Below are 18,837 nucleotides of genomic sequence, written 5' to 3' on the forward strand. Positions count from 1 at the left end.
AATAACTAAAGTTATCCAGCTCTGTGTTAGTTCCAGCTCAGAAGCCCTGTGCTTGACCTTACTGTAGTCCGAGATTTCTGCAGCATTCTTCACAGCAGTAGTCATATCCCCCATCGATAAGATTGCACAACGCCATAGTTTTCTTAAAATCAAATCCCACGCAGTCTGTTTTCCTTTTCTGCGTCACTGTCCTCTGAGTCTGAGACAGTACGAACTAAATGATTTTAGCAGGTTTTCGTGCACTTGGACGTCTGTACCTGTGTATCTGTCTTGTTCATCACAGTCTGAAACCCATTCAGAGGACATCTCTTCTTTTTCTGCTCCTAAGCAGAGTTTATAGGAGTTCTGCGGGCTTCACAATGCTTTTTACCACATTGCTTAATATCTGGATTCTAAATCTAGAAACTGAAATGATCTAAACTCTTAGCCTAGACTTATTAATGGATCAGTCATTCTTCATTGAGACTAGCTGCAACATTTTCTACACACCCAGAATTTAAAGGCCCTGACAGGCTCTCCAAACAGTGGACAGAGTAAGAGGAGGATGGGGGATGGTTAAAAAAAAAACACAGCAAATGTTAATTCTGTCATCTGCTCAGACAATTCTCTTGCCCAGCGTGTGTATTACTCCAAACCCCCCCCCCACCCCACCCCACCCTTTTGTGTAACACAACCTTTTCTCCAGAAAGGAGAAAGAAAAATACGTAACACTCAGAGGAATGAGCGACAGTGCACCACACTGAAGTGATGGAAAGCAGAGATCCCCTTTTTTTTAAGTACCAAAGAAGAATTTATGTTTTACTCCTGCCTGTTTCCCTTTTTTTTCTCCTCTTCTTCTTTTTTGGAATTCCTCACTCTGAGGATTAGCTTGTGTTTGTCCCAATCCTCCCCCTTTTGCCCATTCTCTCCTCCTCCTCCTCTTCGGCTTGTGGAATTCAATGTCCTAGGAATCACTCCCCTCTCCTGCTGCTTTGTGGTGACTGAGGAATTCAGCCAGAGCCGAGGACGAAGAAAAATTGGCGTTTAACTCCAGGAGGTGCAAACCCTGCAGTCTGAGGCCCTCACCTGCCTTCCTTCATCCTCCCCCTCCAACTCCTGTCTGAGCACTGCACCTGTTCTGACTTGTCGGCCAGGTGGAGGGGATCCTCTAGCCTTACGCTGTTTTTTCAGCTGACCCTGGCTTCGGGGTAATTAGGAACCCTGTCTATTCATTTGACTGGATTACTGCTTTGCTTTGCATCTTTTCTTTCCGTCTGTCTCTACAACCCACCTCCCTTCCCTCCCTGTGTATCTCTACCCCCCTCCCACTCCATCTCTTGTCTAGAGCAGTCTGAGGCTGGTTGACACTGTGGCTGTGTGGGTATGTGTGGAGTTGCAGAGGTTTCCCTTCTCGAGTAAAAGTGTGGATCACAAGGAAAGAGCACACAAGGGGGCCTAAGGGTGAAATTTAACCTTCTGGCAATTAAACTGGAGTGAGTGTTGAACGGTTGTACAAACTCCAAACCAAAGGATTGTGCGAGTTGGAAGAGCAGCAGGTATGAAGAGCCAGGCTGTGACTGCGTCTGCGGCTCTGCTGGCCCTGTGCTGCCTGCTGATGATCCCTAGAGGAGGAGAGAGCGCCGGGGGAATAGTTTCTCTCCGGCAGGCTGGGGATCAGCTGCGAGACGAGTCGCCGGATGACCCAGAAAGAGAGCAAGGACTTGTAGCAGACTTACTCCCAGAGGAGGGTGGCATCAAGACCAAGAGAGAAGCAGAAGCCAACCAGGCAGGTAAGTGGAAGAAATTATATTTTGTACTTCTAAAGCAAGGATGTGTTATGCCGACAAGATATCAGAGCTGCTGAGGTACTGCTTGAGTTGTGGCATGACATGGAGCAAATGCAGACACAAACACACAACGATTCGGTCTCTGACAGCTCCAACAGCGTGACAAAGTCCATGTGCTCGTCTGTCCACTCCTGCTTCCCCGCACAAGGGAGCGGGACAGATGAGCTGGTTTAACTCACACCAGACAAGAGAAGAAGACACTGAGTCGAGCATCTTGCAGACAGATTTTTTTATGACGCGTACCTTTTCCACTGCCTCAGTTGCTCAAACCCTGCATGAATAATGCTGACTCTTCTGTACAGTCCCGCTAACACACTTCAAGCAATAAGCCCAGTTTTTGGAGCCATTAAATAAGCTCTTTGATGAGTCTCGCTTATGCTGCTGAGGTGAAAGCGGTACATTTATTGAGTATCTGGACTGATTTTGTATCATTAAAGCTGAACTGTGGTTAATAGAGCACAACTAATGGAAAGAGAGAAACATGGTTTCCATGAAGGTGCCACAGGACTTGAGGAAAAGTCAAAAGGAAATACTGATGGACCTCAAGCAGCCACTGAAATGTAATTGGCAGTCTGGACTTTCCTTGGAAACACTGCAATGTGATGCAGTGAAGAAATAGTTGCATAATCTCAGACCCAAGCCTCATAAAAGAACTAATTGTGTCTTTAGCTTCTGTATGCAAGGAGGAATATGTTTTCATTTCAAAAGGTTCTGTGACAGAACAGTGAGGAGTGGGCTCTGGAAAACCTCTCTCTCTCTCTCTGCCGCTTCTTTTTCCTGTTTTTCCAGATATTTTAGGCCGGGTGAGGAGGGCACCTGATGAAAACAAGAAGAAAAAGAAGGACAAGAAGAAGAACAAAGAGCCAAAAGACCCCAAAGCCACCAAAAAGCCAAAAACTGACAAGAAGGGAAAGAAGAAGGACAAGAAAACAACAACCACAACTTTGCCCCCGACCACAACAAGTGAGAAGAGAATACTAAGCTTTGAGCCTGCTTCACTGATCACTTGGATTTGATTGTTGTTAAATCTTGTGTCCGTCTTATATTTCCAGCGATCCCAACGGAGCCACCCACCGAACCATATACAGATTACCCCTATCCCGATGCCGGTGAGTGGCACACATGCAGGGGCTGCTTGAAGAATATTGACTCAGTTGACTACTAAATTTGAGTTCATATAACTATATTGTTAATATGTGTTAATGTTAATATGTTAATATTCTGTGTGTTAAATTGCCTCCCACTACTGGCTTGGAAAAACTTGTTTAACAATTTTTTTTTTTAAAGGCTGGGAATATAAGAATATAAATGGGATATACACATGACAATATAAATGGAAACTTCAACCATTGTATGCATCGAAGTCTGAACAGGATTTGGTCAGTGCTACTGCACCTTTGAGAAAATTTATGTAAATCGTAAAATTATGTCACTCAAGTCTGTTTTGGGGTGGACCAGGAGCATAAAAGAAGTGGATTTGCCTCTGGTTTGTAGATTTGAAAGCCGTAACCTCAAGCATTTTGAGGGCTGGATGAGAACACAATGGTGAGCTGCAGAGGAGTGTGGGATGAATGTGAGAACCTGAGGACACTGTCCACATAAAATCTGACCATTCAAATCATGATCATGCAATACTGAAGAAGATTTCAAACACCAGGGTCAGAGGCCATAAAATGACCACAGAAAAACTTGACAGGGATGATTAATCTCATTAAAGTTTTATGCAGCATGACTTCGTTGTCCCAACACTGTTGAATATTAGAGAGTTTAAGTCACTTCCACATTAGCTTATTTTGTACAATACCAGATTGTAGACAGATGGAGGAATCTACCGTGACATCACCCATTGGTTTCTGAAGTCTGGCCTTGAGATGAGTGTTTCAGCTGTTTCTGCCATCTTGGTGAAACTGGAGCTCATGAGAGGGCAGTTTTATACCGCAGATAATCTTCCATTTTGATACACGGAATGACCAAGATTTTTAAAACAGACCATTTTTATCCAGCTTGACCCAAAACGAAAGACTGAGCTCAACAGGAAAGCGTTTACAGAGGTCAAGACAGAAAGCTGTTCTCCCTTTGACATTTTTGACACTTTGACATTAGGCTTAGTAGCTTCTGCACCCAGAAGCTACTGAAAATGACAAAACTCCGCAGGCATAGAGTTAGAAAGATCAAATGTAGCCCCCTCCTCATTTCTGAGCCAGCTACCAGCTCAGTGTTACATTAGCCTCACATAACACACCTAAATCTCTAAATCACAACACTGAAATGAAGACTGAAATGTGGCACACACACCTAGATGTAAATATAGCACCTATTCCGATTAGGCAAAAAAGTTGTGCTCTTTTATGATTTTTTACCCATTGAGGGTTACAGTGTTTGTTTGTTTGTTTGTTTGTTTGTTTGTTTGTAAGGATTTGTTGTTGTTTTTATTCAAATACAAATTTAAAACTAGAAATATGTCTAAGTAGTAGTGGAAAGGAGGAAAAATAATTTCAGATCCAGTTCAAAAATCAGAACATTATAAAACACCAGAGAACCATAAAAATATTTGTGTCCAGACTTGTGAGCTCACCATCAGCCAGCTTTTGTGTCTGTTTCCCTCTCAGAAACTGATTACTGGAGCCCAGAAGATGACTACTGGGGTCCTGAGCCCACACCCTCCAGGCCAAAGCCTGAGGCTCCGATCACAGATCCCCCATACGACTACTGGAAGCCAGACGCCCCCGTAACAGATGCCTATGAAGACTACTTTAAACCAGATGAGGAAGACCCAGCTGCTCTTGTAACATATGCCTACGATGACTATTGGAAACCAGCAGAGAAAGAAGTGCCCACTTCAGTGCCTGCCATCTACGATGATTACATGAAACCAGACGAGACAGACCTCTACACCTCTGTTACCGATAACTATGACAGCTATTGGCAAGAAGTAAACCCAACGCCTGCTGCCCCTGATACAAAGCCTGGAACAGATGACAGCGATTACTGGGATGCCACATGTACGTATAAGTCTTTTGTGTCTTTGTTTTGATTGAGGATGTTTAGTGTGGAGGCAGTTTATGTAACATGAATAAGATGATGAAAGCATAATTAGATCCATGTGGCAAATCCCAGGGAGGTCACTAGAAACGAATAACAAATAAAATAATTGTTTGTTTATGGGGGGGGGGGGGGGGGGGGGCTGAAACAATTCTGAGAAATATCATGAATTTACTTAACTGACAGGGGTGTTTACAGGAATTTTTCAGTGGGGTAGGCCAAGGTGTGGGGCACGAATAAGGCAGGGGCCCCATAGGAAAAAAAATTGTCTTAAATATTTTTTTTTTTATCAGAAATGCAGAAAATTGGTATTAAAGAAACTGATGCTGCACAAAAAATACTTTTACAAGCAATTTGACTCTTCACTTAAGTAATAGTAAAGGTTTTTATCATCAGCTTGTACTTTAAAAAGCTTGCTTTAGATACTTCGAACTAACAAGTAACTACAACTTTAAAATAACTGGTATAGAGTACAAAATGTGACACTTATATATAAGATGTAATGGAGTAGAAGTAGACAACAGCATAGAAATACTAAGGTACAAGTAAATTAAAACTTTACTTCGATGAAATAGTAAAGTAAATTCTCTCATCTGATGGTGTTAGGTATTGTAGCATTAATAGTAATCTACTCCAATAGTATTAAAAGATTAGGAAACACCCTTACCTTCAGAGGGGATGGATGCCACCCCACATCCTTCCTCTAGGCACTCCCCTGCCAGAGGAAACTTGAGTCGAGACAAATGCTTTACTCTCTGTCTTGTGAAACTTGACATTTAAAATAATGGCAGTTAGTAAAATTTTAGTTTATGTCTTTAAAAGTATGAAGGAGTCAAACAACAAGAACTCAATTAGGTCAAAATTTCCCCTTTGTTTTATCATTACTGCTTTGCGGTGTGGAAATAAAAACTGCAGGTAGTGGTTAAAAAGGATCATTGTCAGAGTTTAAAGTGCATTCTTTTAATGCTAACAGAGAAGTCATGTGTACAGAAATAGTTACAGAATCAAAGGTGTCTTTTTTAACAGTGCTGGGTTGTATGATATTATCAAGAAGCTTTTAAATTCATGATTTAAAAAATTAAATATTTCAATTTCCCCATGAAAGTGGTCACTTGTGCTTCTTTTCTTCAGAAACATACTAGATGATCTAAGACAGTGTTACTCTTTGTGAAACAGAAGGAAAGAAGCAAAGAAGGACACAAAAAAGGAGTGAACTGCACTATGGGAGACATTTACAGAGAGTAGGCCAGCAATCTGTCCAGGATGTACCCTGCATTTTGTCCTCTGTCAACTACAAAAGGCTTCTGCCTCTTACCAACCCTTATTTGGATAAGTGATTAGGAATAGGATGTTCAGTGATTAATCAGCTGGACACTCAGTAAACTCGGTGGTTTGTTTAAGATGAAGGAACTGCGTAAACTTCTGATTAAATAAGGTTTAATAACAGATACCTGCTAATCTTTTGGATCCGATTTTCAGACATATTGGAGAAAACTTTTATGAGCGCTCTTTATTTCTTCCAGCTGAAGTCAACAGAGGGCTTTTTTTCCACAGGATGAAATGCATGCTGGAAACAGTGTGTCGTGCAGACCTGTGACACTCATCTGGATTTGAATGGCATGCTCTCATTACTCTTTGTTTCCACACTACTGTACAGTACCTATGCTCCTTCAGCATTTCCAATGATTCACTCATACTTGGCTATTCTGCATTCTTGCTTATATTCTCCCATTTCTCTGTCTGTTACACTTAAATCACCTCTCAGCTTGACCTTTTGAATTCTTCTTCCTGCAGATGAGGTGCAACCGTCACCTGATGGTAAAGAGGTCAGCCCAGAAATTAAGGTGGAAATCCTGCCAGGTGACTGCAGACTCTCATGACAAAATCAACTAATGTGAAAACTCTAATAAGCGTTAAGATACAAATGAAATAGCCAGCCCATACTTTGTGTTTCATTAGAAATGCAACACATGAGAATAACACTGGAGCTAATCTATGAGCTGACCTGCCCTAGTTTACACACAGGAGTGGGTGGGTTTATTTCTTCCACACAGTCAACAAAACTTTCCACAGTTTTCTTGTAGAGCAACAAAAAGCCCTGTGATCAGAGCCCAGCAAAGTTATGTTTCTCATAAATGGGGAATTGAAGATTTAACAGCTACGTTATACAGCGGGCATCACACCAGCATCAAAATAGAAAACTCCTCTTGTGGTTGAATAATTTGGGCCACTGCTAAGTTGTAAAATTTTGCATGTAATCCCATAAAGCTTGACTCTGTAAAGTAGCGGCGCCTCTGAGGGGCTGAACGCGTTGTCTGACTTCGTGTTTGTTCTTTTTTACACAGAAGAGCCCACCGCCACCGCGCCCTATGAGGGGACCTGGTATGATGATTACGACGAGTACGGGATGAGTATGTGGCCACCCGCTCACACACATGTGAATCACAACCATACTCGAATGTTTTCTATTATTGGTTTAGTCACAGAGAATTTCCTGCCAATAAAGCAAACAGCAAAAGAAAGGGATAAACAACAGTTGGGTCAATAGCTTTCAAGTGTTCCTTGATGACCTGTTTGCATTTCTTAATGACTTGCAAAACCACAAAAAAAAACCATGCATATACAGTACACTACTGTGCATGGCTCTGTGGTAATCATTGTTGTTTCTATGAAATTATAAGTGATTTTCTTTCCGTTTTTGTTGTTGTTGTTGTTTTCAGAGAGAAAAGAAGACGAGACTGATGAAAAGTGGATGGAAAAAGAGCGAGAAAGAGCAGCCAAAGAGAGGGAGAGGGAAGAAAGAGGTAAGGAGACCCACGTGGGATTCTTCTTTTTGTTATTTGCACCACCGTGCGTAATCCTGTCAAAGCAAAGAGAGTGCCTCGTGAACCCAAGTGGAAAAGTACTAACAATGATGTTGTCTCCCCTCAGTCATATCTAGTCATACTAAGAGAATGCAGATGTGATTTCCATGCATACAAATGTGTGTGTCTCGGGCACTTGCTTTAACTTGCATGACAGGGACAAAAGTTCACCCCACCAAAATAAAACGGAGATTAGGGCTGTAAAGAGTTCAGAAATCTCATATGGGCTGGGCCCAAAAGCAAAGAGCGTGAGATAAGCTAAGAAGGCTGTGCCGGCATCGGATTGGAAGTGAGGGATGAAGAGGAGTGACAACAAAGGGAGAAGTATTTCAGCTCTTTTGTGCCACGTGTCTGCCGTGCGTAAAGTTGAAGGGGTAAAGCCCAGAGCAAGTGATATATAACACCACCAGGACTGCTGTTAATGAGGCTCTTCCTGTGTGCACAGTTTGACCCAGACTAGGTCTAAGGTGAAATGGTTTTGCAGACGTCTCTGAGAGTTGTTGCATTCTTCCGTAACACAACTATATGCATCTACAGATACTGTGTAAATGGGCGCGTGTGTGTTGTGGATGAGAGAGCTTACAACATGTTTTACATTCTCACTGTCAGCCATGTAACCAGCATCACGCTCCAGTATGTGTCAGAATATGAATAATGACAATGGGTGAGAGACTCTGCAATCTTCCTTCATGGTAAAAGTCCAGGTCAGAGGGCTGATGATGATGATGATGATAGTTTCAGAGCAGACTTGGACTAGAAGCTAAATCATAACATCTGGTGTGCTTTGTTTTTTAACCGTACTCTGGCCCTCCAGGTTCCCGTGAGGACTTTTGGCAAATAAAAATTGTAAAATAATACTGAGTTCCTCCATCATTTCTGGGCAGAGTAAAAGAAAAAAAAATTCAGCCAAGACAGCGCAATTTATTTTGCATTAAGACTGTTTGTCTGGCCTCGGACAGAGAGAGCGCAGAAGCTAAAGGAGGCAGAGGAGAGAGCCAGGAACAGGCCACGTGTCTTCAAAGAGCCAAAGAGTAAGTCAACATCTGTTCAAATCTGGAAAGTATACGTAAGCTTTTGCTGAATGTAATTAACACATTATTTAAATGTTCTCTTTCTGCTTGGCAGAGTGTCCTCCCCTGGGGATGGAGTCTCACAAGGTCGAGCCAGATCAGCTTTCAGCCTCTTCTATGTCTCAGTATCACTTTGCACCTCAGAGGGCACGCCTAAACATGCAGGTACACAACAATCAGGGCGGGGCCATGCACTTACAAGCAGGCCTTGAAATAACCACCAGCTGCCAGCAACACTGAAAAATACTGTTATTGTTGGGTCTGTCACTTCCAGGAGCTGCCTTAGTGGTACATGCTTGACGGATTCTTTTAAGTCCTCAGTATTTAAATCAACAATGTGTTTTTTTGGGGGGTGGGCGGGTGGGGGTATCCAAATTTTTCTGTTAATGGATGCAAAAGTAGATATGTTGCTTTGGCACTCAAGATACTAAAAGGGTTCGAGTATTCAGTAGCATGTGTCTCCGTGGTTCCCAGGGCTCCGATGATGAGGAAAACATAAGAGGTGGAGCGTGGTGTGCAAATTCAGAGGATGCTATCCACTGGTTTGAGATAGATGCTCGCAGGGCGACAGAGTTCACCGGAGTCATTACTCAGGGACGGGACTCCTTAAATGAGTAAGAGACAAACAGACACGCAGACATAAATATGCATCATTTGACATTCCTACACCCAACAATTTGCCCTCTTCTTCTGTCAGCAATGACTACGTGACGTCCTACTTCCTGGCTTTCAGCAATGACAGCAGAGAGTGGACCACCATTCACGATGGATACGCCGACTGGGTGAGTTCATCTAAAACTGTGCCACTTCCACAAGCACCAATACTCGTCTTCCTCTCCCCCTCATTCACATGTCCCCTCTTGTGCAGTTGTTTTTCGGAAATAATGATAAGGACACCCCAGTGATGAACCAGCTTGCGGTGCCCGTGGTGGCCCGCTACATGCGAATTATCCCACAGAGCTGGAACGGCTCTCTTTGTATGAGGCTGGAGGTCCTAGGCTGCCCCCTGCCTGGTGAGTCGTATGCCGACACACTCACACATACCTTAAACACAGAAAATGAATAATTTTTGCTGCTCTTTTCTCCAAACAGATCCAGTTAATGTTCTGTACAAGCAAAATGAGGTGACTCCCGTGGACTACTTGCAGTTCAAACACCACAGCTACTCGGAGATGGTTGATGTGAGTTTCCCTGCAAAGTTTATCTGCTGGCTGATAGAATTCCAGGAGGTCCGCTTTAAATGCTCTAATATAAATTGCACCTTCATTCTGTCTCAGTTTTTCATTTGAACCACCAGAGACCAACATGACATTTCCACAATAACATAATATTCATTATTAACCATCTGCTTTGTAGTGTGTAATGTAATCAAATACAATGCTTTGCATATTTACTGTTGTCTTTATCTCACCTATTCAGCTTATGAAGTCAGTAAATGAGGAGTGCCCTAACATCACCACCATCTACAGCCTGGGCCGCAGCTCCAAGGGACGGGAAATTGTTGCCATGATAATCTCTGGCAATCCCACAGAGCACGAAATAGGTGGGATCTCAAGCAGGAAACGGGCAGATAGCCATGTTCTTATTGTAATGTGTGCTATAACAACACAAATGCTGTAATGTGCAGTATTTCAAACAGTCTGGGATGCTGATTCGTTGAAATTACGCTGGGTCTTTATGGCACCACTGTGGTATCCCGCAAATCCTAATAAACACCAGGCGGACACCAGCAGATTAAGGCTGACAGACAATTACAGTCTCGCCCCGGTTGTCCCCACAGGTGAGCCAGAGATCCGCTTCACGGCAGGTCTCCATGGAAATGAGGCAGTGGGTCGGGAGATGATCCTGCTTCTCATGCAGTACCTGTGCAAAGAGTATAAAGACAGAAACCCCAGAGCCCAGCGCCTGGTGGAGGGAATACGCATCCACCTGGTGCCTTCACTCAACCCTGACGGACAGGAGGAAGCTTTTGAAGCGGTCGGTGTAAAAAACAATCAATCAATGACAACATGTTTTAAATACTGTCTAAAACAAAGAGGAAATGTCTGTGAAACATAGTGGGCTACTTAGATGAGTATGTCTCTTTTACCCAATTTCTACTCTGCAGGGATCAGAGCTGAGCAGTTGGACCACCGGTCACTTCACCAATGAGGGCTTTGACATCTTCCAGAACTTCCCTGATCTGAATAGTATCCTGTGGGATGCTGAGGATAAGGGCATGGTGCCTAAACTCACCCCCAACCATCATGTGCCTATACCAGAGCACTTTGAAGCTAATAGTTCGGTAAAGAAACAAACAAACAAATACGCATATAGATATAGATATATAAAGCCTTTGAGACTAACCAGGTTGTGGTAAACAAAAACAAAAGTATGTTACATGAGATTCTGATCCTCTGTCTGTGTGATCCTGATCTTCCTGCTTTTGTTCCAGATTGCTGTGGAAACCAGGGCCATAATCTCCTGGATGAAAAGCTATCCATTTGTGTTGGGTGCAAACTTCCAGGGTGGGGAGAGAATTGTGGCCTATCCTTATGACAGCTTACGTCTCAACAAGCCTGCTGAGAGCCAGAAACCTCAGAGTCGCAAGAAGAGACAGTATGACTTGTTTCCCTACCTGTGTTCTGTTGTTGTTTCTGTACCTTTACGTACACACGTATTGTCCAAATGCTAATTTTTCACCTCTGTGAACCACCAAAATAGTGCTTAATAATTCATTTAGAATCATGTCTGCAGGTATGAGGATGAAGGTTTTGATGTATCTGAGTGGGGAAGGGGCTACCATGAGGAGCCAGTGGAAGACTGGAGAAGCAGAGGGTATGCAGAGCCAGAAGAAGAGTGGCGGGGCCAAGGATATGACCATGGTCACGACACAGGCTATGACCATGGTCGCGACCCTGGGTACGACCATGGTCGCGACACAGGCTATGACCATGGTCGCGACCCTGGGTACGACCATGGTCGCGACCCTGGGTACGACCATGGTCGCGACACAGGCTATGACCATGGTCGCGACCCTGGGTACGACCATGGCTATGACCCTGGGTACGACCATGGCTACAATCACGGGTACAACCAGGGTTATGGGCACAGGGAGGAAGAAGACGATGACAGAGGAAGAAGTGCAGGCTACCATTATGCTGAATCTGAAGATGAGCCCCGCGTGACTGCAGACGAATCCCTCTTCAGGTGGCTAGCTATCTCCTATGCCTCCACACACCTGACCATGACACACAGCCATCATGGATCCTGCCAAGGAGACACACCAGGAGGGGGTCTTGGAATTGTCAACCGGGCCAAATGGAAGCCAGTAACAGGCAGTAAGTAAAGACCAGTGCGTTTAAATTCCCACGTATGTTTATAGCACACCCTGGTGGACAGTAGTTGCAATACATGCTCTTGATCTTCCCTGCAGGTATGAATGACTTTAGCTACCTGCACACCAACTGTTTGGAGCTGTCCATTTTCCTGGGCTGTGATAAGTTCCCTCATCAGAGCGAGCTGGCGTATGAATGGGAGAAAAACAGAGAAGCAATGCTCATCTTCATGGAGCAGGTTAGTCCCAAACAAACTGTAACCTGTCCTGACTGTGCTTCAGTCTGTAGTGAAAAGACTATTCAACATCCTGCTGGATATAATGTTGGATTTTAAAATTTCTAAAAAATAAAAATAAAAATAAATAAAAGTGCCTAAAATTGTGATTTACAGCATTGTGATTTTGCAGTTATTCCTCCTCTGTCCAACCGAGATGTTTCCCACACTGTACTGGTTTTCCCGAGGTTGCTCCCTTTTATCCTTAGATTTGTCCACTGAGGGTCGACTGACAGAGGATGTCATATGTTGTACAGTTTGCGGAGCTTTTGGAGACAAATGTTTGCTTAAGTTAACTGTCTGTTGCTTTGAATAGTTGATCGCAGGTGTTTAAATTCATATACCACTTATCAAAACAGTTTATTATATTATACATATAAAATTTTCAATGATAAAAACAATTTGCATATCACTTAAAATAGGCCACTCAAGACTCAAATGCAACATAAAAATGGGAGTAGGATCAAATATGATTCTTTTGTAATGGATGATTTTTGAGTGGAATCATTTTAGAATAACTGAATCATTAAACCACAGCTTTTTGGATCAATCCAAGTATAATTTTGCTCAATTTTACTCCAAAGTCCACTCATGAAAAAATGAAACTACTGATTTTACTGAGCAGTTGAAGAGAACTACTACTCAGCAACTGTACCTTGTACTTTGCTTCTTTCACTCATGTAACTATTTGTGTACTTCAGGTGCACCGCGGCATTAGAGGGATTGTGAAAGATCAGCAGGGGAACCCTATTGCAAACGCTACTGTATCTATCGAGGGGATTAATCACGACGTGACTACAGGTCAGTATACTGTTCACACCATCACTCAGGATGTAATAAAACATAACATAGCTCAAACTGTGCTCAACACTACTGTTGCCATTGTAGCACCAACGGGGGATTATTGGCGTCTGCTTAACCCCGGGGAGTACCGCGTGACGGCTCGAGCTGAGGGCTTCTCCTCGTTGACCAAACTCTGTGTGGTGGGCTATGAGTCGGGTGCGACTGCCTGCAGCTTCAACCTGGCCAAGTCCAACTGGGACCGCATTAAACAGGTAAGACTGTCCCAACTTGAAGTGCCTCGATACATGTGCATCTTAGCAGTACTCAGTAAAGCCTCTTTGTTTTTTCTTTAATTTCTCTGCAGATTATGGCCCTCCACGGCAACAAGCCAATTCGAATTGCCTACAGCAATAGCAGAGTACAGTACACCACAGTCAACAATGGCCACAGGAGTGTGATCGGTGCCAGTAATGGGTCTTCCACAAATTCTCGACTCAGTCCTGAGCAGCGACGGAAGCGCAAGATCGCTCTCATCCGTCGTCTTCGCCAGCGGAAATTAATGAAGGCCATGTCGATGAGAACGACGTTACCCCCTACAACAACCACAACCACAATTCCCACAACAACAGAGGCCACCACATCCTGGTATGAATCTTGGGTCTGGGGAGAGGGACAGTCCTCAACTCCTGGTGGCTTCACAGACTCCATCATGGACTATGACTACAAGATCAGTGACTATTAAAGAAAACACAAGTGGCTTGTTTCAAGTAAACCACCGTCCTCTCTTAACTGTAGTTCACGTTGCCGTGTTGTACTTAGAGCTGGCTGAAGAATCAAATTAGGGCTCTCGTCTTTGTACGACGTAAGCAATGGGAATGTACAGAATATCAGCTATATTAAAATAGTACATCTGTTAATCAACATTTGAAATAAGGTCTCTTCACAGAAATGGAACCATTTTAGATTTTTTTTTCCAAAGATCACACTTCATTATTCTCTGACTTGTTCAATCACTTCTACGAATGCTTCGTGAAAAGAAGTTTATTGTGGATGCACATAAAAAAAAAAAAAACTGTTATTTACACGATCTTCACATATGGCAGAAATATTTTTAGTGTGAACATTCAGTAAATGTGGGAGAACTTGGTAACAGATGAAGGAGTACAGAGGTTTTTATCATGTTTTCTCAGACACAGATGGGTTAGAAGAGTTATTTTTCAAATAAAGGCTTCTTATTAAACCACGAGGGTCTCTTCTTTTCTTTTTCATTTGCTGGTTTTCTTTCAGTTCAATGAAAAAAAACAAATGTTATTTTAACAGAAACACTGAAAGGAACCCATGAGGTAAATGTATCTTATTGAAAAGCTTCTGTGTTTTTTGGATTGAAGTTAATTTGATCCTTCTCTGGCCAAAAGAAAAAAAAAGAAAGAAAAAAAGCATCAGCTGTGTCCTCAGTGGCTTACGTTCATCTCACTTTCCTCATCTTCATCTGCAGAGAAGGCAGAAAAGCTGATTGGCTCACAGTGAAGAGTGCGTAAATTGACGAGGCACGCCATCTGTGTGCTGCTGAATTCTGGAACGGTAACCAAAAGGACTTCCTGGCCATCCGGACCTGGCGGGATGAGAATACGAGCAGCAACAGTTAATTATTTATTACACATTAGTCTGTGTGAATAGTACATTTGTAGCTTAAAACAGATCATATGATAACATCCACAAAGTTTCTTCTGTTTACATGCAAATGGCATGCACTAACCTTTGATGAGCTTGGAGTCAAAAGTAGGGGCATTGCCACTGAAGTAAACATGGGGACACTCTTCCAGGATGAAAGGGTCTTTTTGGTAAAATGGGTAACAACCTGAGCAATTCAGAGAAAATCTTGTCAATAAACCAATAGTGTGTTTAGATTTACCAGAGGCTCTGCGTGTTATTCTGTATCAACTAACCTAATGTGTCAGGTGCCGTCGGTGCCAGATGTCGGAGTCGAAGCGTTTCCTCTAATATTTCCAAGTGGCTGTCCCTGCTGCTGTACCTCTGAATGTCACAGACGTTCTGCCCTGATGTACCGAGGAACCTTCAAGGAAACAAGCAAATACATGTAAACCTAAACATATCTGCACCTAGAAGTGAATATTAAAGTGGATATGAGGCATGAATGGAGCCCTGCTCTGAAAAACTGACATAGGCTAAGTGCGTCTGTGAAGTTGGATTTAAGAAATAGTGCTAAACACGTTGAAAATTTAAACTGCAAGCACTTATTTTTCAAATCCAGCCACACAAACAGTTATATCCATGTTAGTTTTTGAGAGCAGGGTCTATGGTGTAAATTAGCCTGTATACTTGTAGTGTTTCATGCCCACTGTAACAACATGTGTGACGCTGCTTACCTCACTCCGTCTATGCTGGCGTGGTATGGATTGGATGCCAGCTGTAGTGTGGGGTAAATGGACGACAAGGGGAACATGCATCGGTGGAGAGGCTGCTGTGGGAGGGTGTAGTTGGTGGGGTCGTACTGGCCAGGCATTACATCCACGGGAACCGAGGCCTTAATCAGCAGGAGACAGTAATGTGTAGCAAAAGAAAAAAACAAAACAGTAGAGTTGTTTAGACGGTAATAATCTGTGCTTTTCCTCTTTTCCTCCAGTTCAGTTTATCCACCATCACTCTTCTGCACATGCCCAAACCACCTCAGCCTGTCTCTCTAACTTAGTGTCCAAACCGCTCAACCTGAGCTGCAACTCTGATAAATTCATTTCTAGTCCTGTCCATCCTGCCCACTCTCCATGAAACTCTGAGCATCTTCAACTCTGCCTCCTCCAGGCTCAACATCCTGTCTTTTTGTCAGCACCACCCTCTCCATACAATACATCATATATTACAGCATGTCCAGCTCGTCTACCTGCTCTTCTTCAGTCTTTGTGAGGCTGCTACGATTTATTATAATCAATGACGTCAACAATTAAAATTTAGCGACATGTAATTTTATTGTCGACGTGTCACATTCTAATACCACGTAAATCTGTTTTTTAACTGCAATACACTACAGGGGGTCATGGGGGCAGTATCCCCTATTTCGTCTGCCAAGACTGAACTCAATACTAAAGAAGAAGAAAGTAGTGCCAACTGCAAAGCAGGACAGAAGAAAATGGAAACGGGGATTTAAAAAAAAAAAAAATGTGAAAGAATTTCACAGAAAACAAATAAAGTAAATGCAGACTGTGCAAAGCGGAGCTTTCCTTCCAATTTGCTGTGGGACGAGATAACAGGGTGATATTCACTGGTGGGCAGATGAGATACTGGAGCCCAGAACAGGTGGTTTGCCCACAGGAAACGGAGATAAGAGTTATTGAAATAATCATGGACTAATCGACTAAAAAATTGGCAGATTAGTTGACTACCAAATTATCTTTAGATGTAGCCCTAACTCCTTGCTTTGGATGGTTGACCCCAGGTACTTAAACTCATCCACCTTCCCTACCTCTGCTTCTTACACCTTCGCCTTCAAACCAGTCTCCCGGTCATTCACGCACATGTATTCTGTTTCGATTCGACTGGCTTTCCTCCACCTCCCCAGCTCCTTACTCTTACTACAGATCGCAGTGTTGCCTAACTATATCATACTCCATGGAGATTCGTGCCCAAACTCATATGTCAGCCTGTCACCACTGCAAAAAACGAAGGGCTCAAAGGCAATCCCTGGTTTAATCCCATCCCCATCTATCATTCCTTCCACACTTTCTCATACAGTATCACAGGTCCTCCCTTGGCTCTCTTGGAGGTTATGAATCATAACATAAACATTTATCATTAAAGTAAACTGTGTCAAAATCTTCAGACTTACCACCAGCTGAAGCAACAGCTCATCTAGCAAACGAATGGCATCCACACTGCCAGCTTGAGTCTTCTTAGTAAGATACTTGGCCTGGGGAAAAAAACAAAACAAAAAAACAGAGAAAGGGTAAAATATTTATTTTTATGTTTTAAGTAAACCAGTTCACATGAGTGACTTGGGAGGAACGTGACTATATGACAAGGTTCAAACCATTTTTCCCACCTTTGTTGATGCATCCTTGTCTTGAGTGTTTTGACTCAGGAGGTTTCCCGCCAGCAGAACCCTGGAAATTGTTGCTGCACCACTCTGCTCCCCGAGGTCACCGAGCTGACCAGTTACCATGTCGACAAGCAACTGTAGGCCCAGCATGCTGTCAGCATGAGTACTGCCAAGACCCAGACCTGATGCCAGGAGCACAAACCTGTATGAAGGCAGGCAAAGCAATTAATGTTGTTTATCACTACAGGTAGGGATTTACACCAATTAGATGTGTTTTCATACCTGTCAGAGTCAAGTGCAGGCCTTGCTTTCTGCAAAGGAAGATCAGCTGTGCAAAAGTCCTCAACTGTGAACTTCCCATCGTTCCTCTCGGCACCATATACTGCAATGACGCTGCCTAAGAAAGACAATAAAAAACACCTACATCAGACTCATACGTCCACAGCTCATGGTGATGCTGACATCCTGAAAAACTACCAACCTGTGACACACTTGTCTTTGTCAATTTTCCCCTCTAGTTTAATCCTCTGCAGTTCATCCTCCAGAATCAACTCATCTGATTCATGAATGTATTTTGCTCGTGCAGGCTGGGGCAGGAGGTTGTGCTGGAGAGCAAGGAAAAAGAAAGTTGTTAAAGTACAATTCAGTAGCTGCTTTCAATGTGTGGGGTGAATTTAGCACTACTTCCAACCTCCTCACTGATTTCTTTCAGAATAGATGGCTGCAAGTCCATACGCTTGAACAGAGTCCCTACAATGCAACACTGCTCCGCTGTTTCTAGATCACACAGCTTCTTGATAACCACATCTGATCCTGACAGATACAGAACAGAAAAAAAAACAGATTAAGAAATAGAAATCAAATGTTTCAGTGTCCCTGATGTAGGTAGGTAAGATTGCTCTGAGCTTACCCCACTTCTGCTGAGCTCTCTCTGACAGCAGAGGCCTCATCTGCATGAGTCGTGCTGCGTAAATGTGAGCATACTGGCGGCTGAAGCTCCGCTCCCCAACTCTGTAGCGTTCAGAGCACTGACTATAAGCCAGAGACGTCCTCTCAAACACCGGGCCCTGGTCCTCCGAGGCAGGACGGCAGAGCAGAGAGGAGCCCTCCTTCTGTACACTTAGGTCTGAGAACATGACTGTCCTGAATAAAAGCACAGGAGACATAGAAATGGGTCTATTTTAGATTTCAAAGGCTATCAATTTAAAGCACAGTCAACTCAATAACGTGCTTACAAGTGCAAGTAAAGTTGTCTGGGTTTTTCCTAAACACCCCGACTTTTCATAAGAATACCCGGAAAATTAATATAATATGACAGATATAACGACCTTACCGAAGAAAATAGACGTTTGCACTTCAGTTGCTACTCCTCTGAGATCAAGTGTGTTGATATTTTCAGATATGGACGATTATTTTCAGTAGCTTGCGAGCAACAGGAATAATTCCCGCGAAATCACCCGCTCACCGGTGACAGTCTCTATGTACGAGGGCAAACTATCGCGAGAAGTAAGAAAACATTAAAAAAAAAAGTCAAAAATCTAAAGCACCCGTAGTAAGGAACGAAACATATATACAACACATTTTAAGCAGCCTTGTTATTTTTATACACT

The 18,837-nt window shown here is 43.1% G+C and overlaps 2 protein-coding genes across 3 annotated transcripts; one reads left to right on the top strand and one right to left on the bottom strand.

The window, feature by feature from the left end:
• The first annotated feature begins 908 nt into the window (after positions 1-908).
• On the top strand, positions 909-14,419 carry aebp1b (AE binding protein 1b). The gene is made up of 22 exons (XM_040019458.1): positions 909-1,769; positions 2,616-2,789; positions 2,879-2,935; positions 4,436-4,828; positions 6,663-6,728; positions 7,214-7,279; positions 7,589-7,672; positions 8,692-8,763; positions 8,858-8,967; positions 9,277-9,416; positions 9,500-9,584; positions 9,671-9,815; positions 9,895-9,983; positions 10,222-10,345; positions 10,583-10,779; positions 10,910-11,086; positions 11,237-11,400; positions 11,539-12,122; positions 12,218-12,357; positions 13,095-13,194; positions 13,282-13,448; positions 13,541-14,419. Exons 1-22 carry the CDS (start codon positions 1,538-1,540, stop codon positions 13,916-13,918), a joined length of 3,744 nt encoding a protein of 1,247 aa, XP_039875392.1. The 5' UTR covers positions 909-1,537; the 3' UTR covers positions 13,919-14,419.
• On the bottom strand, positions 14,177-18,724 carry pold2 (polymerase (DNA directed), delta 2, regulatory subunit). 2 transcript variants are annotated; one of them, XM_040019461.1, is made up of 11 exons: positions 18,561-18,724; positions 18,138-18,365; positions 17,919-18,040; positions 17,709-17,832; positions 17,510-17,624; positions 17,231-17,429; positions 17,018-17,098; positions 15,564-15,721; positions 15,123-15,250; positions 14,933-15,034; positions 14,177-14,788 (listed from the first exon to the last, which is right to left on the bottom strand). In XM_040019461.1, the coding sequence occupies exons 2-11, from the start codon at positions 18,361-18,363 to the stop codon at positions 14,628-14,630; spliced, it is 1,416 nt and encodes a 471-aa protein (XP_039875395.1). In that variant the 5' UTR covers positions 18,364-18,365; positions 18,561-18,724; the 3' UTR covers positions 14,177-14,627. The 2 variants fall into 2 exon arrangements, with proteins under 2 accessions (XP_039875395.1, XP_039875394.1); XM_040019460.1 differs by having other exon boundaries at positions 18,138-18,370; positions 18,561-18,722.
• Positions 18,725-18,837: the final 113 nt, after the last annotated feature.

The sequence above is a fragment of the Simochromis diagramma genome, unplaced genomic scaffold, assembly GCF_900408965.1.
Source record: "Simochromis diagramma unplaced genomic scaffold, fSimDia1.1 OVJJ01000822.1, whole genome shotgun sequence".
Classification (NCBI taxonomy): domain Eukaryota; kingdom Metazoa; phylum Chordata; class Actinopteri; order Cichliformes; family Cichlidae; genus Simochromis; species Simochromis diagramma.

Bases quoted from the DNA above. Each gene is read 5' to 3' on its own strand.
- aebp1b (XM_040019458.1), top strand. From the start codon at position 1,538: ATGAAGAGCCAGGCTGTGACTGCGTCTGCGGCTCTGCTGGCCCTGTGC. The intron at 1,770-2,615 runs GTAAGTGGAAGA...CTGTTTTTCCAG, and splicing joins AGCAGAAGCCAACCAGGCAG to ATATTTTAGGCCGGGTGAGG. The intron at 10,346-10,582 runs GTGGGATCTCAA...TTGTCCCCACAG, and splicing joins TCCCACAGAGCACGAAATAG to GTGAGCCAGAGATCCGCTTC.
- pold2 (XM_040019461.1), bottom strand. From the start codon at position 18,363: ATGTTCTCAGACCTAAGTGTACAGAAGGAGGGCTCCTCTCTGCTCTGC. The intron at 18,041-18,137 runs GTAAGCTCAGAG...TGTATCTGTCAG, and splicing joins GAGAGCTCAGCAGAAGTGGG to GATCAGATGTGGTTATCAAG. The intron at 15,035-15,122 runs GTTAGTTGATAC...TGAATTGCTCAG, and splicing joins GACGGCACCTGACACATTAG to GTTGTTACCCATTTTACCAA.